This window comes from Oncorhynchus kisutch, linkage group LG14, assembly GCF_002021735.2.
Source record: "Oncorhynchus kisutch isolate 150728-3 linkage group LG14, Okis_V2, whole genome shotgun sequence".
NCBI classification, from domain to species: Eukaryota; Metazoa; Chordata; class Actinopteri; order Salmoniformes; family Salmonidae; genus Oncorhynchus; species Oncorhynchus kisutch.
In genome coordinates, this window is record NC_034187.2 from 89,229,683 (window position 1) to 89,257,680 (window position 27,998).

A 27,998-nucleotide genomic window follows, 5' to 3' on the forward strand; every position below is an offset into this window, starting at 1 on the left:
GCTCACGCACGCTAGACAACGTTCCTTCTCTGATCGCATGCACTGAATAATGTAGGTGTCTGTCCTCTGCTGGGTACTGAAATACACAGCAAGCAGGCTGTAGCCCAGTATCGACACTATGCAGGCATCACACTGGTGGTAACCTGCTGCTGCCACAACAAGCCGTTGCCCGGTGTATTTAAAACGAGGCATGCGCAAATATGCAATTGTGGAGACCAGTGAAATGACTATATAGCACGGTTCCCCAGCTGGCGTCCCGCTGCTGACTCTAGTTGATGATCCCTGCTGTATAGCCTTCAGTCCTGCTGATTTGAATAGTATCAAGCCCGTGATCAGAGCAACAGACGGCTCTTTGGGGATCTCATTTTCATCCGCTTCAGTCCTCTATGTGAGACAAGCAGGATGGGCTGTTCCACGAGTACCCAGACAACAGCGCAGGACACCACCAGACAGCCCAGCTCTAAACCAGAGGAAAGCAATGGAACCAGCACTACAGGTAAGTTCAAATACTAGAATGTCATTATATTATTGATACAACATCCTTGTATTGTTGACACATTATTTTGATGACATAAAAATGTGTCACACAATTTAGTCGCAATTTTTTTGTTATTTTATACGGTGCCTCCTTAACTTGTTCCACATTTTGTTGTGTTACATTCTGAATTTAAAATGGATTCAATTGAGATTTTGTGTCACTGGCCTACACACAATATCCAATAATGTCAAAGTGGCCTTGTGTTTTTAGAGTTTCAACCCCTTTGTTATGGCCTAAATAAGATCTGGAGTAAACACTTGCTTAACAAGTCACATAATACGTTGTATGGACTCAGTGCAGTAATAGTGTTTAGTATGATTTTATGAAAACTACCTAATGTCTGTACCCAACACATATAAATGATCTGTAAGGTCCCTCAGTCGAGCTGTGATTAAAAAATACCTGTTAAATAAACAGACATTGAATATCCCTTTGAGCATGGTGAAGTTATTCATTACACTTTGGATGGGTTATCAATACACCCAGTCACTACAAAGATACAGGCATCTTTTCTTAACTCAATTACCGGAGAGGAAGGAAACTGCTCAGGGATTTTACAATGGGGCCAATGCTGACTTTAAAACAGTTACAGAGTTTAACGGCTGTGACAGGAGAAAACTGAGGATCAAATCAAATTGTATTGTTCACATACACATGGTTAGCAGATGTTAATGCGAGTGTAGCGAAATGCTTGTGGTTCTAGTTCCGAAAGTGCAGCGATATCTAACAAGTAATCTAACAATTCCACAACAAATACCCAATACACACACATCTAAGTAAAGGAATGGAATAAGAATATATACATATACATATATGGATGAGCAATGACAGAGCAGGGTGTGCAAGATGCAATAGATGGTATAAAATCAGTTCATTCATATGAGATGAGTAATGCAAGATACAGTTGAAGTTGGAAGTTTATATCCACTTAGGTTGGAGTCATTAAAACTAGTTTATATACACTTAGGTTGGAGTCATTAAAACTAGTTTATATACACTTAGGTTGGAGTCATTAAAACTAGTTTTTTAACCACTCCACAAATTTCTTGTTAACAAACTATAGTTTTGGTAAGTCGGTTAGGACATCTTCTTTGTGCATAACACAAGTCATTTTTTTCAACAATTGTTTAAAGACAGATTATTTCACTTATAATTCACTGTATCACAATTCCAGTGAGTCAGAAGTTTACATACACTAAGTTGACTGTGCCTTTAAACAGCTTGGAAAATTCCAGAAAATAATGTAATTGCTTTAGAAGCTTCTGATAGGCTGATTGACATAATTTGAGTCAATTGGAGGGGTACCTGTGGATGTATTTCAAGGCCTACCTTCAAACTCAGTGCCTATTTGCTTGCCATCATGGGAAAATCGAAAGAATTCAGCCAAGACCTCAGAAAAAAATTGTAGACCTCCACAAGTCTGGTTTATCCTTGGAAGCAATTTCCAAACGCCTGAAGATACCACGTTCATCTGCACAAACAATAGTACGCAAGTATAAACACCATGGGACCACGCAGCCATCATACCGCTCAGGAAAGAGACGTGTTCTGTCTCCTAGAGATTAACGTACTTTGGTGTGAAAGGTGCAAATCAATCCCAGAACAACAGCAAAGGACCTTGTGAAGATGCTAGAGGAAGCAGGTACAAAAGTATCTATAGCCACAGTAAAACAAGTCCTATATCGACATAATCTGATAAGCCGTTCAGCAAGGAAGAAGCCACTGCTCCAAAACCACCATAAAAAAAGCCAGACTGTGGTTTGCAACTGCACATGGTGATAAAGATTGTACGTTTTTGAGAAATGTCCTCTGGTCTGATGAAACAGTAATAGAACCGATCGCTGCAGCTGTACAAAGTCTATCGGTAAATAGCCCACCCATTTTTACCTACCTCATCCCCATACTGTTTTTATTTATTTACTTTTCTGCTCTTTTGCACACCAATATCTCTACCTGTACATGACCATCTGATCATTTATCACTCCAGTGTTATTAATCTGCAAAATTGTAATTATTCGCCTACCTCCTCATGCCTTTTGCACACAATGTATATAGACTCCCCTTTTTTTCTACTGTGTTATTGACTTGTTAATTGTTTACTCCATGTGTAACTCTGTGTTGTCTGTTCACACTGCTATGCTTTATCTTGGCCAGGTCGCAGTTGCAAATGAGAACTTGTTCTCCACTGCTACCAAATACTAATTCAGTGTATGTAAACTTCTGACCCACTGGGAATGTGATGAAATAAATCAAATCTGAAATTAATAATTCTCGCTACTATTATTCTGACATTTCACATTCTTACAATAAAGTGGCGATCCTAACTCAAATCAAATCAAATTTATTTATATAGCCCTTCGTACATCAGCTGATATCTCAAAGTGCTGTACAGAAACCCAGCCTAAACCCCAAACAGCAAGCAATGCAGGTGTAGAAGCACACACATCTAAGTAAAGGAACTGACCTAAGCCAAGGAATATTTACTAGGATTAAATGTCAGGATTTGTGAAAAACAGAGTTTAAATGTACTTGGCTAAGGTGTATGTAAACTTCTGACTTCAACTGTATGTAAACATTATTAAAGTGGCATTGTTTAAAGTGACTAGTGATCCATTTATTAAAATGGCCAATGATTTCAAGTCTGTATGTAGACAGCAGCCTTTCTGTGTTAGTGACGACTATTTAACAGTCTAATGGCCTTGAGCTAGAAGCTGTTTTTCAGTCTCTCTGTCCCAGCTTTGATGCACCTGTATTGACCTCGCCTTCTGGATGATAGCAGGGATGAACAGGCAGTGGCTCGGGTGGTTGTTGTTCTTGATGATCTTTTTGGCCTTCCTGTGACATCGGGTGCTGTAAATGTTCTAGAGGGCAAGTACTGTTGCGTTGTCCAGACCGCACCACCCTCTGGAGAGCCCTGCGGTTGTGGGCGGAGCAGTTGCCGTACCAGGCAATGATACAGCCCGACAGAATGCTCTCAATTGTGCATCTGTAAAAGTTTGTGAGGGTTTTAGATGACAAGACACATTTCTTCAGCCTCCTGAGGTTGAAGAGGCGCTGTTGTGCCTTCTTCACCACTCTGTCTGCGTGGGTGGACCATTTCAGTTTGTCCGTGATGTGTACGCCGAGGAACTTAAAACTTTCCACCTTCTCCACTGCTGTCCCGTCGATATGGATGGGGGGGTGCTCCCTCTGCTGTTTCTTGAAGTCCACGATCATCTCCTTTCTTTTGTTGAAGTTGAGTGGGGCTGTTGTTTTGCTGACTCAACACTCCGAGTGCCCTCACCTCCTCCTCCTCTTGACGTTGTTGGTAATCAAGCCCACTTGTGGGGCCCCAGTGTTGAGGATCATCGAAGTGGAGATGTTGTTTCCTACCTTCACCACCTGGGGGTGGCCCGTCAGGAAGTCCAGGACCCAATTGCACAGGGCGGGGTTGAGACCCAGGGCCTCTAGCTTAATGATGAGCTTGTGTGAGTGTACTATGTTGTTGAAGGCTGAGCTGTAGTCAAAGAGCAGCATTCTTACATAGGTATTCCTCTTGTCCAGATGGGATAGGGCAGTGTGATTGCGATTTATCGTCTGTGGACCTATTGGGGCATTAAACAAATTGAAGTGGGTCTAGGGTGACAGGTAAGGGGGAGGTGATATGATCCTTGACTAGCCTCTCAAAGCACTTCATGATGACAGAAGTGAGTGCTACTAGTCATTTAGCTCAGTTACCTTTGCCTTCTTAAGTACAGGAACAATGGTGGCCATCTTGAAGCATGTGGGGACAGCAGACTGGGATAGGGAGAGATTGAATATGTCCATAAATACACCAGCCAGCTGGTTTGCTCAGGCTCTGAAGACGCGGCTTGGGATGCCATCTGGTCCGGCAGCCTTGCGAGGGTTAACATGTTTAAATGTCTTACTCACGTCGGCCATGGAGAAGGAGAGCTCACAGTTCTTGGAAGTGGGCCACATCAGTGGCACTGTATTATCCTCAAAGTGGGCAAAGAAGGTGTTCAGTTTGTCTGGAAGCAAGACGTCGGTGTCCGTGACATGGCTGGTTTTCTTTTTGTTGTCCGTGATTGTCTACTAGCGTAGCCTAGTGGTTAGAGTGTTGGACTAATAACCGGAAGGTTGCGAGTTCAAACCGCCGAGCTGACAAGGTACAAATCTGTCGTTCTGCCCCTGAACAGGCAGGTAACCCACTGTTCCTAGGCCGTCATTGAAAATAAGAATATATAAAAAAAAAATTAAAAACATGTCTTGTGTCTGAGCCTTTGAATTGCGACTCCACTTTGTCTCTATACTGATTGCCTTGCGGAGGGAATAACTACACTGTTTGTATTCAGCCATAATCCCAGTCACCTTTCCATGGTTAAATGCAGTGGTTCACACTTTCAGTTTTGCCCTGAATGCCGCCATCTATCCACGGTTTCTGGTTAGGGTAGGTTTTAATAGTCACAGTGGATACAACATCTCTTATGCATTTCCTTATAAATTCACTACCCGAGTCAGCGTATAGGTCGATGTTGTTCTCTGAGGCTGACCGGAACATTTTCCAGTCCGTGTGATCAAAACAATCTTGAAGCGTGGATTCCGATTGGTCAGACCAGCATTGACTAGTCCTTTACCATGGAAGTGATTGCACCACTCTACAAGGCAGCAATTGTGAGTGTACCCATGAGTTTACCAGTCGAATTGCCTGAGTTAGAGGTTCCAAGCCCATTCTATTAATTGTTTTCTACAACGCCTTGCTTGTTTCAACAAGGAGCAACAAAGTTGAATCACTTTGTTCAGTCCATGTTATCGCAGAAACAGACTCAACCATACGAATGACCGCCCATCCCATCTTCAGTCAGCTGTTTGTTCCCAAAATAGTTAGGACGGTTATTTTATTTCCATGTACTTCTCAACACGGGTACATCCTGTTTTATTTTCTGCCTATAGGAAGGGAGGAGCAAAATGGAGTCGTGGTCAGATTTGCCAATAGGACGGCGGGGGAGGGCCTTGTATGCATCGTGGAAGTTAGAGTAGCAGTGATCCTAATTCAATTGATTGGACATGATATGGAAGGGCGTTGGTCAGGGAGATGACCAAGAATGCGATGGTCACTCTGACAGAGCTCCAGAGTTCCTCTGTGCAGATGGGAGAACCGTCCAAAAGGACAACCATCTCTGCAGCTCCACAAATCAGGCTTTTATGGTAGAGTGGCCAGACGTAAGCCAGTCCTCAGTAAAAATGCACGACAGCCCGAAGTGAGTTTGCCAAAAGGCACCTAAAGACTCTCAGACCATCAAAAACAAGATTATCCCTGTTATAATTTCTCTGAATATCTATGATAGTAAATAGCTATTCTATTAATAAGATGTTAATAGGATTTTCCAGGTGAAAAAAAATATCTGCAAATATCTGTTTTATTACAATTTGCAACAGAGCGATTCAACATAGAAGCAGAGAAATGTCTAGCTGTCCTCCTGGAGACATGCCCTTAATATCCTAATCAGACAGCACCAAGTGTTCCGTAAACACCAGTCTCTTGGAGACATGCCCTTAATATCCTAATCAGACAGCACCAAGTGTTCCGTAAACACCAGTCTCTTGGAGACATGCCCTTAATATCCTAATCAGACAGCACCAAGTGTTCCGTAAACACCAGTCTCTTGGAGACATGCCCTTAATATCCTAATCAGACAGCACCAAGTGTTCCGTAAACACCAGTCTCTTGGAGACATGCCCTTAATATCCTAATCAGACAGCACCAAGTGTTCCGTAAACACCAGTCTCTTGGAGACATGCCCTTAATATCCTAATCAGACAGCACCAAGTGTTCCGTAAACACCAGTCTCTTGGAGACATGCCCTTAATATCCTAATCAGACAGCACCAAGTGTTCCGTAAACACCAGTCTCTTGGAGACATGCCCTTAATATCCTAATCAGACAGCACCAAGTGTTCCGTAAACACCAGTCTCTTGGAGACATGCCCTTAATATCCTAATCAGACAGCACCAAGTGTTCCGTAAACACCAGTCTCTTGGAGACATGCCCTTAATATCCTAATCAGACAGCACCAAGTGTTCCGTAAACACCAGTCTCTTGGAGACATGCCCTTAATATCCTAATCAGACAGCACCAAGTGTTCCGTAAACACCAGTCTCTTGGAGACATGCCCTTAATATCCTAATCAGACAGCACCAAGTGTTCCGTAAACACCAGTCTCTTGGAGACATGCCCTTAATATCCTAATCAGACAGCACCAAGTGTTCCGTAAACACCAGTCTCTTGGAGACATGCCCTTAATATCCTAATCAGACAGCACCAAGTGTTCCGTAAACACCAGTCTCTTGGAGACATGCCCTTAATATCCTAATCAGACAGCACCAAGTGTTCCGTAAACACCAGTCTCTTGGAGACATGCCCTTAATATCCTAATCAGACAGCACCAAGTTTTCTGTAAACACCAGCCTGAGAGTCTTGCAGGATGTCTAAACCAAAAGGCAGTGACTTTGTCAGCTGCTACAGAATCACACAGTGTTCAACATAATGTCATCAATACAATACAACAGTGAATAGTCAGCATGTCATCAGTCCTTGTACCTCCAGTCTGGTGTCAATCACTATCAACAGATATGAGAACAATCCATAACATTCAAATCAAATTTATTTATATAGCCCTTATTACATCAGCTGATATATCAAAGTGCTGTACAGAAACCCAGCCTAAAACCCCAAACAGCAAGCAATGTAGGTGTAGAAGCACGGTGGCTAGGAAAAACTCCCTAGAAAGGCCAAAACCTAGGATAAAACCTAGAGAGGAACCAGGCTATGAGGGGTGGCCAGTCCTCTTCTGGCTGCCAGGTGGAGATTATAACAGAACATGGCCAAGATGTTCAAATGTTCATAAATGACCAGCAGGGTCAAATAATAGTAATCACAGTGAACAGGTCAGGGTTCCATAGCCGCAGGCAGAACAGTTTAAACTGGAGCTGCAGCACGGCCAGGTGGACTGGGGACAGCAAGGAGTCGTCATGCCAGGTAGTCCTGAGGCGTGGTCCTAGGGCTCAGGTCCTCCAAGAGAAAGAATGAAAGAGAGAAAGAGAGAATTAGAGAGAGCATACATAAATTCACACAGGACACCGGATAAGACAGGAAAAATACTCCAGACATAACAGACTGACCCTAGCCCCCTGACACAAACTACTGCAGCTACTGCAGCTATAAATCTAGTGACCATCAACCCCAGAACATGTATTACAGACACTCCAAATACGCTAAACATTGTGTTGCTTTAAACGTAATGTTCCCACTGCTGCAAATGATCCATATCCACTGTTTGGCATTCATAGAAATTCTCTAATCTCTTTCTCTGGGTCAGATGAACATGTGGCAGCAGGGACATTTCCTTAGTTTTGCATATGGCTCCTTTAACCTGACTCCTCTCAGGCAGAACAAGGACATTGTCAACTTGCACAAACTACAGAGTGAAAGAATAGTTTTGCTTTGGTTTTTGAGGTGTCACACAGAACACCTTGGGCTTGTTTCTGCTTTTATGCCAATGGAACTGTTTTGGTCCCACACCCTCCTGAATGGGTATTTTGTCTCCGTACATGGCATCGCTCTGAGTAAATGTCATCTCACTCAAACTGGCCTTTCTCTTCCCCACCATCTGCATTTTTTGATCAAAGGTTTGAGTATTAATTTCAAATCGAATCAAAGTGTATTTGTCACGTGTACAGAATCCAACAGGTGTAGAACTTACAGTGAAATGCTTACAGGCTCTAACCAACAGTGCAAAAATGTATTAGGTGAACAATAGGTAGGTAAAGAAATAAAACAACATTAAAAAGACAGGCTATATACAGTAGAGAGGCTATATACAATAGCGAGGCTATATACAGTAGAGAGGCTATAAAAGTAGCGAGGCTACATACAGACACTGGTTAGTCAGGCTGATTGACGTAGTATGTACATGTAGATATGGTTAAAGTGACTATGCATATATGATGAACAGAGAGTAGCAGTAGTGTAAAAGTGGGGGTTGGTTTCTGAGGGATGTTAGTGTGAAGTTGTGCATTCAATGCAAATGTTTGTTCATGAATGCAAATGGTTTGTAAAAGTTGTGTAGGTCTAGTATAAATGTAGATACTCCTGCAAGTAGAAGAATGTATTCTCAGCAAAAAAAGAAATGTCCCTTTTTCAGGACCCTGTCTTTCAAAGATAATTCGTAAAAATCCAAATAACTTCACAGATCTTCATTGTAAAGGGTTTAAACACTGTTTCCCATGCCTGTTCAGTGAACCATAAACAGTTAATGAACATGCACCTGTGGAACGGTCGTTAAGACACTAACAACTTACAGACTGTAGGCAATTATGGTCACAGTTATGAAAACTTAGGACACTAAAGAGGCTTTTCTACTGAAAAACACAAAAATAAAGATGCCCAGGGTCCCTGCTCATCTGCGTGAACGTGCCTTAGGCATGCTGCGCGGAGGCATGAGGACTGCAGATGTCTGTACTGTGAGACTCATAAAACAGCGCTACAGGGAGACAGGACAGACAGCTGATCGTCCTCGCAGTGGCAGACCACGTGTAACACCTGCACAGGATCGGTATCCGAACACCACACCTGCGGGACAGGTATAGAATGGCAACAACAACTGCCCGAGTTACACCAGGAACGCACAATCCCTCCATCAGTGCTCAGACTGTCCGTAATAGGCTGAGAGAGGCTGGACTGAGGGCTTGTAGGCCTGTTGTAGTAAGGCAGGTCCTCGCAAGACACCAGACAGGAATGTTAGTGTTCTGCCATGGCCAGCGAAGAGCCCGGATCGCAATCCCATTGAGCATGTCTGGGACCTGTTTGATCGGAGGGTGAGGGCTAGGGCCATTCCCCCCCAGAAATGTCTGGGAACTTGCAGGTGCCTTGGTGGAAGAGTGGGGTAACATCTCACAGCAAGAACTGGCAAATCTGGTGCAGTCTATGAGGAGGAGATGCACTGCAGTACTTAATGCAGCTGGTGGCCACACCAGATACCGACTGTTACTTTAGATTTTGACCCTTCCCCCTTTGTTCAGGGACACATTATTCAATTTCTGTTAGTCACATGTCTGTGGAACTTGTTCAGTCTATGTCTCAGTTGTTGAATCTTGTGTTCATACAAATATTTACACATGTTAAGTTTGCTGAAAATAAACGCAGTTGACAGTGAGAGGATGTTTATTTTTTTTCTCTTAGTTTAGATACTCCTGCTAGTAGATTCATGTAGACCTCCACAAGTCTGGTTCATCCTTGGAAGCAATTTCCAAACGACTGCTATACCCGGTCTCATATCCCTTAGTCTTGGCCTCCAGGCTTCACATCCATGTACACACATTCCTGTTCTAGGAACCATGGGCTGTGGTGGGTGAGGAAGTTAATCTGTGTTAGCCTGAGGCCTGTGTTTCATATGATCATTAACTGGGTATTTTCTTCGCCTTTCTTCCTGTGGTTAAAGTGGTGTGTTAGACCAACTTGATTTAGACACAGTGCTGATACTGCAGTTTGGATAATGCCCAACATACACATGCATGCCTCATCTTTCTCAGGGACATGTGAGACACAAACAACAACACAGTTACACATGGGATTAAAAAAACATATAGTCAATTACATAGGATTAAAAAACGTATAGTCAATTACACAATAGAAAAATCTATATACGGTGTGTGCAAATGTAGTAAGATTAGGGAGGTAAGGCAATAAATAGGCTGTGGAGGCAAAGTAATTACAATTTAGGATTAACACTAGAGTGATAGATGTGCAAGTAGAAATACTGGTGTGCAAATGAGCAATAAAAATACAAAATAACCATATGGGGATGAGGTAGTTGGGTTGGCTATTTACAGATGGGCTGTGTACAGGTCCAGTGATCGGTAAGCTGCTCTGACAGCTGATGCTTATAGTTAGTGAGGGAGATATAAGTCTCCAGCTTCAGTGATTTTTGCATTTCATTCCAGTCATTGGTAGCAGAGAACTGGAAGGAAAGGTGGCCAAATAGGTGTTGGCTTTGGGGATGACCAGTGAAATATACCTGATGGAGCGTGTGCTACGGGTGGGTGTTGGTATGGTGACCAGTGAGCTGAGATAAGGCAAGGCTTCACCTAGCGAAGACTTATAGATGACCTGGAGCCAGTGGGTTTGGCGATGAATATGTAGCGAGCGCCAGCCAACGAGAGCATACAGGTCGCAGTGTTGGGTAGTATATGGGGATTTGGTGACAAAACGGATGGCGCTGTGATAGACTACATCCAGTTTGCTGAGTAGAGTGTTGTAGGCTATTTTGTAAATGGCATCGGCAAAGTCAAGGATCGGTAGGATAGACAGTTTTACGAGTGTATGTTTGGCAGCATGAGTGAAGGATGCTTTGTTGTGAAATAGGAAGCCGATTCTAGATTTAATTTTGGATTGGAAATGCTTAATGTGAGTCTGGAAGGAGAGTTTACAGTCTAACCAGACACCTAGGTATTTGTAGTTGCCCACATATTCTAAGTCAGAACCGCCCAGAGTAGTGATGATAGACGGGTGGGCGGGTGCGGGCAGCGAACGGTTGAAAAGCATGTATTTGGTGTTACTAGCATTTAAAAGCAGTTGGAAGCCACAGAAGGAGAGTTGTATGGCATTGATTCTCGTTTGGAGGTTAGTTAACACAGTGTCCAAAGAAGGGCCAGATGTATACAGAACGGTGTCATCTGCGTAGAGCTGGATCAGAGAATCACCAGCAGCAAGAGCGACATCATTGATATACAGATAAAATAGTCAGAGTCGGCCCGAGAATTAAACCCTGTGGCACACACATAGAGACTGCCAGAGGCCTGGACAACAGGCCCTCAAATTTGACACACTGAACTCTATCTGAGAAGTAGTTGGTGAACCAGGCAAGGCAGTCATTTGAGAAACCAAGGCTATTGAGTCTGCCGATAAGAATGCGGTGATTGACAGAGTCGAATGCCTTGGCCCGGTCAATGAATACGGCTGCACAGTACTGTCTTTTATCGATGGCGGTTGTTGTTTAGGACCTTGCGCGTGGCTGAGGTGCACCCATGACCAGCTCAGAAACCAGATTGCATAGTGGAGAAGGTATGGTGGGATTCAAAATGGTCGGTGATCTGTTTGTTAACTTGGCTTTCGAAGATTTTAGAAAGGCAGGGCAGGATGGATAGACAGTTGAAGTCGGAAGTTTACATACACCTAGGCCAAATGCATTTAAACTCAGTTCTTCACAATTCCTGACATTTAATCCTAGTAAAAATTCCCTGTTTTAGGCCAGTTAGGATCACCACTTTATTTTAAGAATGTGAAATGTCAGAATAATAGTAGAGAGAATGATTTATTTCAGCTTTTATTTCTTTCATCACATTCCCAGTGGGTCAGAATTGTACATACACTCAATTAGTATTTGATATCTTTGCCTTTAAAATGTTTAACTTGGATCAAACGTTTCAGGTAGCCTTCCACAAGCTTCCCACAATAAATTGGGTGAATTTTGACCCATTCCTCCTGACAGAGCTGGTGTAACTGAGTCAGGTTTGTAGGCCTCCTTGCTCACACACACTTTTTCAGTTTTGCCCACAATTTTTCTATGAGATTTGAGGTCAGGGCTTTGTGATGACCACTCCAATACCTTGACTTTGTTGTCCTTAAGCCATTTTGCAACAACTTTGGAAGTATGCTTGGGGTCATTGTCCATTTGGAAGACCCATTTGCGACCAAGCTTTAACTTCCTGACTGATGTCTTGAGATGTTGCTTCAATATATCCACCTAATTTTCCTTCATCATGACGCCATCTATTTTGTGAAGTGCACCAGTCCCTCCTGCAGAAAAGCACCCCACAGCATGATGCTGCCATCCCCATACTTCACGGTTGGGATGGTGTTCTTCAGCTTGCAAGCCTCCCCCCTTTTCCTCCAAACATAACGATGGTCATTATGGCCAAACAGTCATATTTTTGTTTCATCAGACCAGAGGACATTTCTCCAGAAAGTACAATCTTTGTCCCCATGTGCAGTTGCAAACCATAGTCTGGCTTTTTTATGTCGGTTTTGAGGCAGTGGCTTCTTCCTTGCTGGGCGACCTTTCAGGTTATGACGATATAGGACTCGTTTTACTGTGGATATAGATACTTTGTACCTGTTTACTCCAGCATCTTCACAGGGTCCTTTGCTGTTGTTCTGGGATTTTTTATTTAACCGTTATTTAACCAGGCTCATTGAGATTAAGCCCTGGCCAAGATAGGCAGCACCAAGTCATTACAAAAAAATTACATACAGACAACATGAAAAACTAAAAGTAATCTAGTAAAAACCATTGAATTCACAAGAGTATAAAACAGCAAATTAAAAGCATTGACAGGTCAGGGAATCAGCCTCAAAATCCTTCATCAGTGATTTAAAAACACCAATCGGGACAAATTCTTCCAGTTTAAAAGTATTTTGTAAGGTGTTCCAAGACGATGGCGCAGAGTACATAAAAGCCCTTTTACCAAATTCAGTTCGGACATTTGGAACAGTTAGCAGGATAAAGTCCAGCGAATGAAGAGAGTACCCACCACATTTCTGAACAATAAAAATGCACAAATAAAAAGGTAGTAAACCCAAAATGGCTTTGAAAATAAAAGTATACCAGTGACTGAGCCTACGAGTGACTAGAGATTGGTATACAAAGTGCAGTGGTGCGTAAGGGTTTTGCAGTTTAAAATAAATCTCAAAGTGCCATGGTAAAGAGTGTCAATTGATCTCAAACACTGAGCGGAAGCATTCATATATAAAATATCCCCATAGTCTAGTAAAGGCATAAATGTAGCTGATACTAGCCTCCTTCTGGCTTCAACAGAAAAACAGGCCTTATTCCTAAAATAAAATCCCAATTTCAGCTCCAATTTTTTTGTAAGTTGTTGAATATGCAATTTAAAAGAGAGGCCGTCATCAATTAAAATTCCACGTTATTTATATGAGGTATCAGTCTCAATCTCCTTGCCCTGACAGGTAGTAATAGGTGAAAGGTTCAGAGGTCTATTTCTTGCATTAGAAAACACTATTTAGTTTAGTTTTGTCAGTATTGAGGATAAGCTTCAATTGACACACAAGGTATGTTGAACAGTATAAAAATCAGTTTGCATGTTCTGGAAAGCTTTTGTAAGAGACAAGGCACAACAGTAAATAACAGTATCAGCATAAAAATGAATTGTGATACAGTGAATTATAAGTGAAATAATCTGTCTGTAAACAGTTGTTGGAAAAATTACGTGTGTCATGCACACAGTAGATGTCCCAACCGACTTTAATTCATTAACAAGAAATGTGTGGCGTGGTTGAAAAACGAGTTTTAATGACTCCAACCTAAGTGTATGTAAATGTCTGACTTCAGCTGTGGGTCTATAATAGTTTGGGTCTAGATTGTCTCGCCATTTGAAGAGGGGGATGACCGCAGCAGCTTTCCAATCTTTGAAGATCTCAGACGATACGAAGAGAGGTTGAACTGGCTAGTAATAAGGGTTGCAACAATTTCGGCTGGTAATTTTGTAAAGAGCGGGTCCAGATTGTTTAGCACAGCTGATTTGTAAGGATTCAGATTTAGCAGCTCTTTTAGAACATCAGCTGTCTGGATTTGGAGAAGCGGGGGGGGGGGGGGCTTGGGAAAGTTTCTGCGGGGGGTGCAGAGCTGTTGGCTGGGGTAGGGGTAGCCAGGTGGAAAGCATGGGCAGCCGTAGAAAAATGCTTATTGAAATGATCTATTGTCGTAGATTTATCGGTGGTTATTGTTTCCTAGCCTCAGTGCAGTGGGCAGCTGGGAGGAGGTGCTCTTATTCTGGGACTTTAGTGTCCTAAAACCTTTTGGAATTAGTGCTACAGGATGCAAATTTCTGTTTGAAAAAGCTGTCCTTAGCTTTCCTAACTGACTGTGTATTGGTTCCTGACTTCCCTGAAAAGTTGCATATCGCCGGGGCTATTCGATTCTAATGCAGTATGCCACAGGATGTTTTTGTGCTGGTCAAGGACAGTCAAGTCTGGAGTTAACCCAGGGCTATATCTGTTCTTAGTTCTACATTTTTTTAATGGGGCATGCTTATTTAGGATGGTGAGGAAAGCACTTTTAAAGAGCAACCAGGCGTCCTCTACTGAAGGGATGAGGTCTATATCCTTCCAGGATACCTGGGCCAGGTCAATTAGAAAGGCCTGCATGAGTGATGAGGGGTGGTCGTTTGACCGCAGACCCATTACGGACGTAGGCAATGAAACAGTGATCGGTGAGATCCTGGTTGAAGACAGCAGAGGTGTATTTAGAGGGCAAGTTGGTCAGGATGATATCTATGAGGGTGCCCATGGTTACGGATTTAGGGTTGTACCTGGTAGGTTCCTTGATAATTTGTGTGAGATTGAGGGCATCTAGCTTAGATTGTAGGATGGCCGGGGTGTTAAGCATATCCCAGTTTAGGTCACCTAACAGTACAAACTCTGAGGATAGATGGGGGGCAATCAGTTCACATTTGGTGTCCAGGGCACAGCTGGGGGCTGAGGAGGGTCTATAACAAGCGGCAACAGTGAGAATTATTTCTGGAAAGGTGGATATTTAAAAGTAGAAGCACAAATTGTTTGTGCACAGACTTGGAATGTATGACAGAACTCTGCAGGCTATCTCTGCAGTTCTATCTTGTCTGAAAATGTTATAGTTGGGGATGGACATTTCAGGAGTTTTGGTGGCCTTCCTAAGGCTCGGCTAGGACATCAGAGTTGGTGGAGTGTGCTAAAGCAATGAATAAAACAAACTTAGGGAGGATGCTTCTGATGTTAACATGCATGAAACCAAGGCTTATACGGTTACAGAAGTCAACAAATGAGAGCGCCTGGGTAATAGGTGTAGTACTGGGGGCTACAGGGCCTGGGTTAACCTCTACATCACCAGAGGAACAGAGGAGGAGTAGGATACGGGTACGGCTAAAGGATATAAGAACTGGTCGTCTAGTGCGTTGGGGACAGAGAATAAAAGGAGCAGATTTCTGGGTGTGGTAGAATAGATTCAAGGCATAATGTACAGACCAGGGTATGGTAGGATGTGAGTACAGTGGAGGTAAACCTAGGCATTGAATGACGATGAGAGAGGTCTCTGGAGGCACCAGTTATGCCAGGTGAGGTCTCTGCATGTGTGGAGGGTGCGAAAAAAGAAAAATCTAAGGCATTTAGGTTGGGGCTTGGGGATCTACAGTGAAAAAAACAACAATAATAGCTAACCTAAACAGCAGTAGACAAGGCATATTGACATTAGGGAGAAGCATGTGTAGCCGAGTGATCATAGGGTCCAATGAGCATCGATATGTGACTCAGGGAGCCATTCGGTAGTCGCTACTAGGCTAGGCAAGCTGGAGACACAGCAATTCAGAAAGCTAGCGGGCAGATGGGTCTTTTGTGATGTCGCAACGGAAAAAAGCCTGTTGAAACCACCTCGGACGATTACGTCGGCAGATCAATCGTGATGGAACGGTGGGGCTCCGTGTCGGCAATAAAGGGTCCAGGCCAATTGGCAAAAGAGGTATTGTAGCCCAAGAATTAGCGAGCTGCGATGATCCGGTGTAATGATCCAGAGCTTGCGGTAGGAATCCAGAGATGTGGTAGAGAAAAAGCTGTCCGATATGCTCCGGGTTGATATCACGCTGTGCAGACTGGCAGGTATTAACCGAGCTGAGGCTGGTTGGTGTCCGAGTTAACGGTGAAGACCGCTAGCGGTGGCTAACTGACTACTAGCTAGTAGCTAGTTAGCTGGCTAGCTTCTGATGGGGGTTCCGGATCTAGTATAAAAAATATCAGATCCATACCACATTGGGTGAGGCGAGTTGCAGGAGAGTATATTCAGTCCGTAGATGGAAAGTGAGATTAAAATATATATGAAATATATATGGAAAAAACTAGGAAAACAATTATTTTCACAGGACAAGACAAAACTCACGTCCGACTGCTACGCCATCTTGGATAATAGGAAACGGGTTAGGGTTAGACTTTGATATCATTACAGTCCAAGGGAACAAAGGCATTGTAATATCATAATGATACATTATGATAGCATTCTAATAGCATTGTAATAGCATTGTAATAACATTGTAATAGCAGCATTGTAATAACATTGTAATAACATTGTAATAGCAGCATTGTAATCATATTGTGATAACATTGTAATAACATAGTAACTATGCTAACATTGATAACCTAATAATAACATTGTGATATTATAATAGCATTTAATAACCTCATAGTAACATTGTGATAACATTCAAATTACATTGTGATACCCTTATAATAATATTGTAATAATATGATAACGTTGTGATTACCTTATAATAACATAATAACATTGAATATAACCTTATAATAACCTTGTCATAACCTTAGCTGTCCCTGTGTCTTGTCAAGGAGTAGGGTAAAGTTGCCCCTAGATGCTGATCTTGAGTCAGTTTAGTCAGCATTTTCCCAACTAATGGTTAAAGGTGCAATATACAAGATTATTTGTTGTTGAATTTTTGCATTGTAATTTCAGAAAAAGTCTAAGACACTGCATCTCAGTGCTAGAGGCGTCACTACAGACCCTGGTTCAGAGGTCTAAGACATCTCAGTGCTAGAGGCGTCACTACAGATCCTGGTTCAGCGGTCTAAGACACTGCATCTCAGTGCTAGAGGCGTCACTACAGACCCTGGTTCAGAGGTCTAAGACATCTCAGTGCTAGAGGCGTCACTACAGATCCTGGTTCAGCGGTCTAAGACACTGCATCTCAGTGCTAGAGGCGTCACTACAGACCCTGGTTCAGAGGTCTAAGACACTGCATCTCAGTGATAGAGGCGTCACTACAGACCCTGGTTCAGTGGTCTAAGACACTGCATCTCAGTGCTAGAGGCGTCACTACAGATCCTGGTTCAGAGGTCTAAGACATCTCAGTGCTAGAGGCGTCACTACAGACCCTGGTTCAGCGGTCTAAGACACTGCATCTCAGTGATAGAGGCGTCACTACAGACCCTGGTTCAGAGGTCTAAGACACTACATCTCAGTGATAGAGGCGTCACTACAGACCCTGGTTCAGAGGTCTAAGACACTGCATCTCAGTGCTAGAGGCGTCACTACAGACCCTGGTTCAGAGGTCTAAGACATCTCAGTGCTAGAGGCGTCACTACAGACCCTGGTTCAGAGGTCTAAGACATCTCAGTGCTAGAGGCGTCACTACAGATCCTGGTTCAGCGGTCTAAGACACTGCATCTCAGTGCTAGAGGCGTCACTACAGACCCTGGTTCAGAGGTCTAAGACACTGCATCTCAGTGATAGAGGCGTCACTACAGACCCTGGTTCAGTGGTCTAAGACATCTCAGTGCTAGAGGCGTCACTACAGACCCTGGTTCAGAGGTCTAAGACACTGCATCTCAGTGCTAGAGGCGTCACTACAGACCCTGGTTCAGCGGTCTAAGACACTGCATCTCAGTGATAGAGGCGTCACTACAGACCCTGGTTCAGAGGTCTAAGACACTGCATCTCAGGGATAGAGGCGTCACTACAGACCCTGGTTCAGAGGTCTAAGACACTGCATCTCAGTGCTAGAGGCGACACTACAGACCCTGGTTCAGAGGTCTAAGACATCTCAGTGCTAGAGGCGTCACTACAGACCCTGGTTCAGAGGTCTAAGACACTGCATCTCAGTGCTAGAGGCGACACTACAGACCCTGGTTCAGAGGTCTAAGACATCTCAGTGCTAGAGGCGTCACTACAGACCCTGGTTCAGAGGTCTAAGACACTGCATCTCAGTGCTAGAGGCGTCTCTACAGACCCTGGTTCAGAGGTCTAAGACACTGCATCTCAGTGCTAGAGGCGTCACTACAGACCCTGGTTCAGCGGTCTAAGACACTGCATCTCAGTGATAGAGGCGTCACTACAGACCCTGGTTCAGTGGTCTAAGGCACTGCATCTCAATGCTGGAGGAGGAGTCACTACAGACCCTGGTTCAGAGGTCTAAGACACTGCATCTCAGTGTTAGAGGCGTCACTACAGACCCTGGTTCAGAGGTCTAAGACACTGCATCTCAGTGCTAGAGGCGTCACTACAGACCCTGGTTCAGAGGTCTAAGACACTGCATCTCAGTGATAGAGGCGTCACTACAGACCCTGGTTCAGAGGTCTAAGACACTGCATCTCAGTGCTAGAGGCGTCACTACAGACCCTGGTTCAGAGGTCTAAGACATCTCAGTACTAGAGGCGTCACTACAGACCCTGGTTCAGAGGTCTAAGACATCTCAGTGCTAGAGGCGTCACTACAGACCCTGGTTCAGCGGTCTAAGACACTGCATCTCAGTGCTAGAGGCGTCACTACAGACCCTGGTTCAGAGGTCTAAGACATCTCAGTGCTAGAGGCGTCACTACAGACCCTGGTTCAGAGGTCTAAGACACTGCATCTCAGTGTTAGAGGTGTCACTACAGACCCTGGTTCAGAGGTCTAAGACACTGCATCTCAGTGTTAGAGGCGTCACTACAGACCCTGGTTCAGAGGTCTAAGACACTGCATCTCAGTGTTAGAGGCGTCACTACAGATCCTGGTTCAGAGGTCTAAGACATCTCAGTGCTAGAGGCGTCACTACAGACCCTGGTTCAGAGGTCTAAGACATCTCAGTGCTAGAGGCGTCACTACAGACCCTGGTTCAGAGGTCTAAGACATCTCAGTGCTAGAGGCGTCACTACAGACCCTGGTTCATCGGTCTAAGACACTGCATCTCAGTGCTAGAGGCGTCACTACAGACCCTGGTTCAGAGGTCTAAGACACCTCAGTGCTAGAGGCGTCACTACAGACCCTGGTTCAGAGGTCTAAGACATCTCAGTGCTAGAGGCGTCACTACAGACCCTGGTTCAGCGGTCTAAGACACTGCATCTCAGTGCTAGAGGCGTCACTACAGACCCTGGTTCAGCGGTCTAAGACACTGCATCTCAGTGCATCACTACAGACCCTGGTTCAGAGGTCTAAGACACTGCATCACTACAGACCCTGGTCCAGCAGTCTAAGGCACTGTATCTCAGTGCTAGAAGCATCACTACAGACACCTTGGTTCAAATCCAGGCTGTGTCACAACCGGCCGTGAACAGGAGTCCCAGTGTCGTCCGGTGCCGTCATTGTAAATATATATATTTTTATTTATCTGTGAACACGTTCTCATTTACAGCAACGACCTGGGGAATAGTTACAGGGATGAATGAGCCAATTGTAAACTGGGGATTAATAGGTGACCTTGATAGTTTGAGGGCTGGATTGGGAATTTAGCCAGGACACCAGGGTTAACACCCCTACTCTTACAATAAGTGCCATGGGATCTTTAATGACCTCAGAGAGTCAGGACACCCGTTTAACGTCCCATCCGAAAGATGGCACCCTACACAGGGCAGTGTCCTGCCCTGGGGCATTGGGATATTTTTTTAGACCAGAGGAAAGAGTGCCTCCTACTGGCCCTCCAACACCACTTCCTGCAGCATCCGGTCTCCCTTCCAGGGACTGACCAGGACCAACCCTGCTTAGCTTCAGAAGCAAGCCAGCAGTGGTATGCTGGGTGGTATGCTGCTGGGCTAATTAAATAAATATAAGACTGGGTAGAATTTAAGTTTGAGGTCTCCCACTATCTGCATAATGACCAATGGCATAATATCTCATTGATATGTTAATTCAACCAACCAATAGGAATACATGAACATGAAATACATATTTCTACAGTGTCAAGTGGAAACATAACCAACTGTGTTACACTAGCTGGGCTGTTGACTGAGAAAGAGCTGTGATTGTTTGGTGTTGCTATGAGGTGAAGCATTGTTTGCCAGTTTCACGGCTACTTAATCATGACCTGAAGCCATGTCCTAGTCATCACGTTATAGACACCATTCAGACCCTATGACACTGTTCTAACACTGCTGGTTGCTATATAATTATATAATTGCCTACTTCTCACAGTAAGGTAGAGGGGTGTGACCGTTATTGTCTATTGTTGTAACCGTTGAGCTTGTCCATCAAACATTGAATATTTCAATTGATGTAGATTACTGTAAAGTACTTTGTGGTGGCAGGGTAGCCTAGGGGTTAAGGCGTTGGACTAGGAACCGTAGCTAGGACAAAGTACAAATCTGTCTTTCTGTGCCTGAACAAAGCAGTTAACACGCTGTTCCTAGGCCGTCATTGAAATTAAGAATTTGTCCTGAACTGACATGCCTAATTAAATAAAGGTAAAATTAAAAAACTTTGTTCTTGTTGAGGGCTATATAAATCACATTTTATTGATAAAATGATTGCTTGATTGACCAATCCTTGAGCTCCCAGCATGTGGCTGATGTTTTGTGTTCCACTGCCAGGGGCGGCTAATGAGAACGGTAAGGTTGCGGAGGACAGTGAGACCATCCCAGATCCCACAGTGACCGTAGCAGCCACAGGAGGGGAGGCCCAGTCTGCTCCGGCTGCAGCCCAAGCCGAGGCTCCTGCAGACACCACAGACCCAGCCCCTGCAGCGGAGACCCCGGCCCAGAGTGAGACCCAGCCTGCAGCCGATGCTCCTGCAGCAGCCACTTCCCCTGAGCAGCCAGCCAGCTCTCCAGAGCCTCCCCCTGCAGCCCAGGACCCAGGTAGGTACTGTAGGCACAGACAGACAGTCAGAGGCTGTGTTTACACAGGCAGCCCAATTGTCATATTTTTCCACTAATTGGTATTTTGATCAACCTGATCAGCTCTTTTTCCACTAATTGGTATTTTGATCAACCTGATCAGCTCTTTTGCCAATAATTGGGCAAAATATCAGAATTGGACTGCTTCTGTAAACGCAGCCAAAGTGGCCTGTTCAAAACCAACATGATCATGTTCCTCTATTTCCAATGCAAATAACACCTTTCTGCTGTCCTCATATCTGCTCACGGCACACAGGAGGCCTGTTTCAGGATGGACATGGATCAGGTGTGAATGCGTGACAGTTTTGATAAGGATGTAATACCTATTTGTTCAAGCAGCTGTAAAAACACATTAGGATAGTTTCACCAGACACAGATAAAACACATTAGGATAGTTTCACCAGACACAGATAAAACACATTAGGATAGTTTCACCAGACACAGATAAAACACATTAGGATAGTTTCACCAGACACAGATAAAACACATTAGGATAGTTTCACCAGACACAGATAAAACACATTAGGATAGTTTCACCAGACACAGATAAACACATTAGGATAGTTTCACCAGACACAGATAAAACACATTAGGATAGTTTCACCAGACACAGATAAAACACATTAGGATAGTTTCACCAGACACAGATAAAACACATTAGGATAGTTTCACCAGACACAGATAAACACATTAGGATAGTTTCACCAGACACAGATAAACACATTAGGATAGTTTCACCAGACACAGATAAAACACATTAGGATAGTTTCACCAGACACAGATAAAACACATTAGGATAGTTTCACCAGACACAGATAAAACACATTAGGATAGTTTCACCAGACACAGATAAAACACATTAGGATAGTTTCACCAGACACAGATAAAACACATTAGGATAGTTTCACCAGACACAGATAAAACACATTAGGATAGTTTCACCAGACAGAGATAAAACACATTAGGATAGTTTCACCAGACACAGATAAAACACATTAGGATAGTTTCACCAGACACAGATAAAACACATTAGGATAGTTTCACCAGACACAGATAAAACACATTAGGATAGTTTCACCAGACACAGATAAAGCACATTAGGATAGTTTCACCAGACACAGATAAAACACATTAGGATAGTTTCACCAGACACAGATAAACACATTAGGATAGTTTCACCAGACACAGATAAAACACATTAGGATAGTTTCACCAGACACAGATAAAACACATTAGGATAGTTTCACCAGACACAGATAAAACACATTAGGATAGTTTCACCAGACACAGATAAAACACATTAGGATAGTTTCACCAGACACAGATAAAACACATTAGGATAGTTTCACCAGACACAGATAAAACACATTAGGATAGTTCACCAGACACAGATAAAACACATTAGGATAGTTTCACCAGACACAGATAAAACACATTAGGATAGTTTCACCAGACACAGATAAAACACATTAGGATAGTTTCACCAGACACAGATAAAACACATTAGGATAGTTTCACCAGACACAGATAAAACACATTAGGATAGTTTCACCAGACACAGATAAAACACATTAGGATAGTTTCACCAGACACAGATAAAACACATTAGGATAGTTTCACCAGACACAGATAAAACACATTAGGATAGTTTCACCAGACACAGATAAACACATTAGGATAGTTTCACCAGACACAGATAAAACACATTAGGATAGTTTCACCAGACACAGATAAAACACATTAGGATAGTTTCACCAGACACAGATAAAACACATTAGGATAGTTTCACCAGACACAGATAAAACACATTAGGATAGTTTCACCAGACACAGATAAAACACATTAGGATAGTTTCACCAGACACAGATAAAACACATTAGGATAGTTTCACCAGACACAGATAAAACACATTAGGATAGTTTCACCAGACACAGATAAAACATATTAGGATAGTTTCACCAGACACAGATAAAACACATTAGGATAGTTTCACCAGACACAGATAAAACACATTAGGATAGTTTCACCAGACACAGATAAAACACATTAGGATAGTTTCACCAGACACAGATAAAACACATTAGGATAGTTTCACCAGACACAGATAAAACACATTAGGATAGTTTCACCAGACACAGATAAAACACATTAGGATAGTTTCACCAGACACAGATAAAACACATTAGGATAGTTTCACCAGACACAGATAAAACACATTAGGATAGTTTCACCAGACACAGATAAAACACATTAGGATAGTTTCACCAGACACAGATAAAGCCCAGTCCTTTACAACAACAAAAACATGATCTCAGTTGAAATAGCTTTTTAGTCAGAGACTTTAGGCTTTAACCTGTCTGACTGGAAATACGTCCCTTACAGTATTAATCCAACAACAAGGTGTAATGACCCTCTCTATTGTCCCATTGACAAGACCGAGTACACAATGTTAATGTACTGCCAATGATCAACAGTAACCTGATAAGTGTTCCACTTAGCCTACTGTAATCCTCAGTGACCCCCTGAACACAGCTAGCTAGGAGCCCAGGTGAATATTAATCTATGTAGACGTTTCCCTGTTTGGCTGTCTCATTACCCTGACTGTTACCAGGGTTATGGATAGGTCTGTTACCACGGTTATGGATAGGTCTGTTACCACGGTTATGGATAGGTCTGTTACCAGGGTTATGGATAGGTCTGTTACCAGGGTTATGGATAGGTCTGTTACCAGGGTTATGGATAGATTTGTTACCAGGGTTATGGATAGGTCTGTTGCCAGGGTTATGGATAGGTCTGTTGCCAGGGTTATGGATAGGTCTGTTGCCAGGGTTATGGATAGGTCTGTTGCCAGGGTTATGGATAGGTCTGTTGCCAGGGTTATGGATAGGTCTGTTGCCAGGGTTATGGATAGGTCTGTTGCCAGGGTTATGGATAGGTCTGTTGCCAGGGTTATGGATAGGTCTGTTACCAGGGTTATGGATAGGTCTGTTACCAGGGTTATGGAATAGGTCTTTAAGGATAGGTCTGTTACCAGGGTTAGGGATAGGTCTGTTACCAGGGTTATGAATAGGTCTTTAAGGATAGGTCTGTTACCAGGGTTAGGGATAGGTCTGTTGCCAGGGTTATGGATAGGTCTGTTACCAGGGTTAGGGATAGGTCTGTTACCAGGGTTAAGGAATAGGTATTTAAGGATAGGTCTGTTACCAGGGTTAAGGAATAGGTATTTAAGGATAGGTCTGTTACCAGGGTTAAGGAATAGTTATTTAAGGATAGGTCTGTTACCAGGGTTAGGGATAGGATTGTTACCAGGGTTAAGGAATAGGTCTTTAAGGATAGGTCTGTTACCAGGGTTTGGGATAGGTCTGTTGCCAGGGTTATGGATAGGTCTGTTACCAGGGTTAGGGATAGGATTGTTACCAGGGTTAAGGAATAGGTATTTAAGGATAGGTCTGTTACCAGGGTTAAGGAATAGGTATTTAAGGATAGGTCTGTTACCAGGGTTAGGGATAGGATTGTTACCAGGGTTAAGGAATAGGTATTTAAGGATAGGTCTGTTACCAGGGTTAGGGATAGGATTTTTACCAGGGTTAAGGAATAGGTCTTTAAGGATAGGTCTGTTGCCGGGGTTAAGGAATGGGTCTTTATTGATAGGTCTGTTACCAGGGTAGGGGATAGGATTGTTACCAAGGTTACTAACATGATCCCTCACTGACCCTAGAGGTTCAATGGTGATGGAAGTCATTACTAACATGATCCCTCACTGACCCTAGAGGTTCCATGGTGATGGAAGTCATTACTAACATGATCCCTCACTGACCCTAGAGGTTCCATGGTGATGGAAGTCATTACTAATCTTGTCAATTTACTTAGTGAGTCCCAATGCAAATTACTGCCAAGTCACATGTACTGCGCATTTGGATAGTGTATTTGTCGAATACAAAGTACCAATAATATGACCGATAAAGGTAGTATATAGTTGAATAGAACCAGTGGGCCAGTATGTAGTTGAATAGAACCAGTGGGCCAGTATGTAGTTGAATAGAACCAGTGGGCCAGTATGTAGTTGAATAGAACTACTGGGCCAGTATATAGTTGAATAGAACCAGTGGGCCAGTAGGTAGTTGAATAGAACTACTGGGCCAGTATATAGTTGAATAGAACCAGTGGGCCAGTATGTAGTTGAATAGAACCAGTGGGCCAGTATGTAGTTGAATAGAACCAGTGGGCCAGTATGTAGTTGAATAGAACCAGTGGGCCAGCAGACCTTATATAGTTGAATATGCCAAGAGTGTGCAAAGCTGTCATCAAGGCAAAGGGTGGCTACTTTGAAGAATCTCAAATATGAAATATGTTTTGATTTGTTTAACACCTTTTTGGTTACTACATGATTCCATATGTGTTATTTAATAGTTTTGATGTCTTCACTGTTATTCTACAATGTAGAACATAGTACAAATAAAGAAAAACCCTTGAATCAGTAGGTGTGTCCAAATGATGTATATAGTTGAATTGAACCAGTGGTTCAGTATAGAATCACAGAAAGACACAGAGACACACAGGGACACAGAGAGACACAGAGAGACACAGAGAGGGACAGAAGTAGTGCCAAACCAAACCTAGGGAGCCCTGGTCAGAAGTAGTGCCAAACCAAACCTAGGGAGCCCTGGTCAGAAGTAGTGCCAAACCAAACCTAGGGAGCCCTGGTCAGAAGTAGTGCCAAACCAAACCTAGGGAGCCCTGGTCAGAAGTAGTGCACTACAAATAAGGTGCCCTACACTGACTTCAAACAGCAGAAAAGGGACATTGCAGCTTTTGTAGTTCAGGATTACCCTTCCAGGCCTCTTAACACTTAATACATAACGATTAGTGAATGTAGGTTGATGACTGTTTTGTGTTTGTTCTTGCAAAAGCAGCTGAGATCACAGCAGAGGCCGATACAACTGCAACGAGAAGGGTTATTGAGGTCACAGCAGAGGCCGATACAACTGCAACGAGGTGAGAAGGGTTATTGAGGTCACAGCAGAGGCCGATACAACTGCAACGAGGTGAGAAGGGTTATTGAGGTCACAGCAGAGGCCGATACAACTGCAACGAGGTGAGAAGGGTTATTGAGGTCACAGCAGAGGGCGATACAACTGCAACGAGGTGAGAAGGGTTATTGAGGTCACAGCAGAGGCCGATACAACTGCAACGAGGTGAGAAGGGTTATTGAGGTCACAGCAGAGGCCGATACAACTGCAACGAGGTGAGAAGGGTTAGTGAGGTCACAGCAGAGGGCGATACAACTGCAACGAGGTGAGAAGGGTTATTGAGGTCACAGCAGAGGCCGATACAACTGCAACGAGGTGAGAAGGGTTATTGAGGTCACAGCAGAGGCCGATACAACTGCAACGAGGTGAGAAGGGTTATTGAGGTCACAGCAGAGGCCGATACAACTGCAACGAGGTGAGAAGGGTTATTGAGGTCACAGCAGAGGCCGATACAACTGCAACGAGGTGAGAAGGGTTATTGAGGTCACAGCAGAGGGCGATACAACTGCAACGAGGTGAGAAGGGTTATTGAGGTCACAGCAGAGGGCGATACAACTGCAACGAGGTGAGAAGGGTTATTGAGGTCACAGCAGAGGCCGATACAACTGCAACGAGGTGAGAAGGGTTATTGAGGTCACAGCAGAGGCCGATACAACTGCAACGAGGTGAGAAGGGTTATTGAGGTCACAGCAGAGGCCGATACAACTGCAACGAGGTGAGAAGGGTTATTGAGGTCACAGCAGAGGGCGATACAACTGCAACGAGGTGAGAAGGGTTATTGAGGTCACAGCAGAGGCCGATACAACTGCAACGAGGTGAGAAGGGTTATTGAGGTCACAGCAGAGGGCGATACAACTGCAACGAGGTGAGAAGGGTTATTGAGGTCACAGCAGAGGCCGATACAACTGCAACGAGGTGGGTTATTTTACATGAAATACAAAGTGAACCTGTTGCTTCATATTTCTTGAATGTCCACCCATTCTAATATGATTTTCCTCGCTTGCATTTTAGCCCCTAGTCAGGGAAATGAAGCCGGTCTTCCCATTGTTGTGGATGAAGAATCTGCATGAATGTCCTAATTTGAAAGCGAGAGAGGATGACAATATATACACACCACTTGCCTGTTGCCAAGCTGCAGATCAGCTGATCTCTGTGACCAGGATCAATCGGTCATCACTGTGCCTTTTTCCTCTGTAAATACTCTACTTCCTGTGCATTTAGTTGTATTATTAGCATTGTTTATGAAACATTCATTAGATAATTGCTTCAAAGTAACTTATAAATGCTTATTAATATTTGCTTGAATCTAAAATCTACATTTCTGGTGACTAGAGTTCGTATTACAGCCTTGTAACGATGTGGGATCAAGTATGAGGGAAATCAAGTATGTGGGTTCAAGTATGTCAGATTAAGCGACCAACACTAATTTGTCAGAGTTATTCATTCAGGAACAACTTGAATCCATTTACTCACACATATTTAAGAAATGAAGCCAACAACTATTAGACTGTACAACCCATATTATGACCATGTTACGACCATGTTATAAGGGTATATAATATGACCATGTTATTAAGCTCTATGACCATGTTATTAAGCTCTATGACCATGTTATTAAGCTCTATGGCCATGTTATAACGGTTTGAATAAAACAGGTACTGAACTCAAGACATTTACTGACGTTGCTTTTTTTAAATGACAAGTTGCTTGTTTCAGCAGCATCCTTTGTATGAGGAAAAGTACTTCTGTCAGA

General features: G+C 43.4%; 1 protein-coding gene across 2 annotated transcripts; it reads left to right on the forward strand.

Annotated features, from left to right (window-relative positions):
• Positions 1-18: 18 nt before the first annotated feature.
• si:dkey-284p5.3 (predicted GPI-anchored protein 58) lies at positions 19-27,917 on the forward strand. 2 transcript variants are annotated; one of them, XM_031789157.1, is made up of 4 exons: positions 19-496; positions 20,910-21,176; positions 26,129-26,210; positions 27,257-27,917. In XM_031789157.1, the coding sequence occupies exons 1-4, from the start codon at positions 403-405 to the stop codon at positions 27,261-27,263; spliced, it is 450 nt and encodes a 149-aa protein (XP_031645017.1). In that variant the 5' UTR covers positions 19-402; the 3' UTR covers positions 27,264-27,917. The 2 variants fall into 2 exon arrangements, with proteins under 2 accessions (XP_031645017.1, XP_020324322.2); XM_020468733.2 differs by having other exon boundaries at positions 41-496; positions 26,126-26,210.
• Positions 27,918-27,998: the final 81 nt, after the last annotated feature.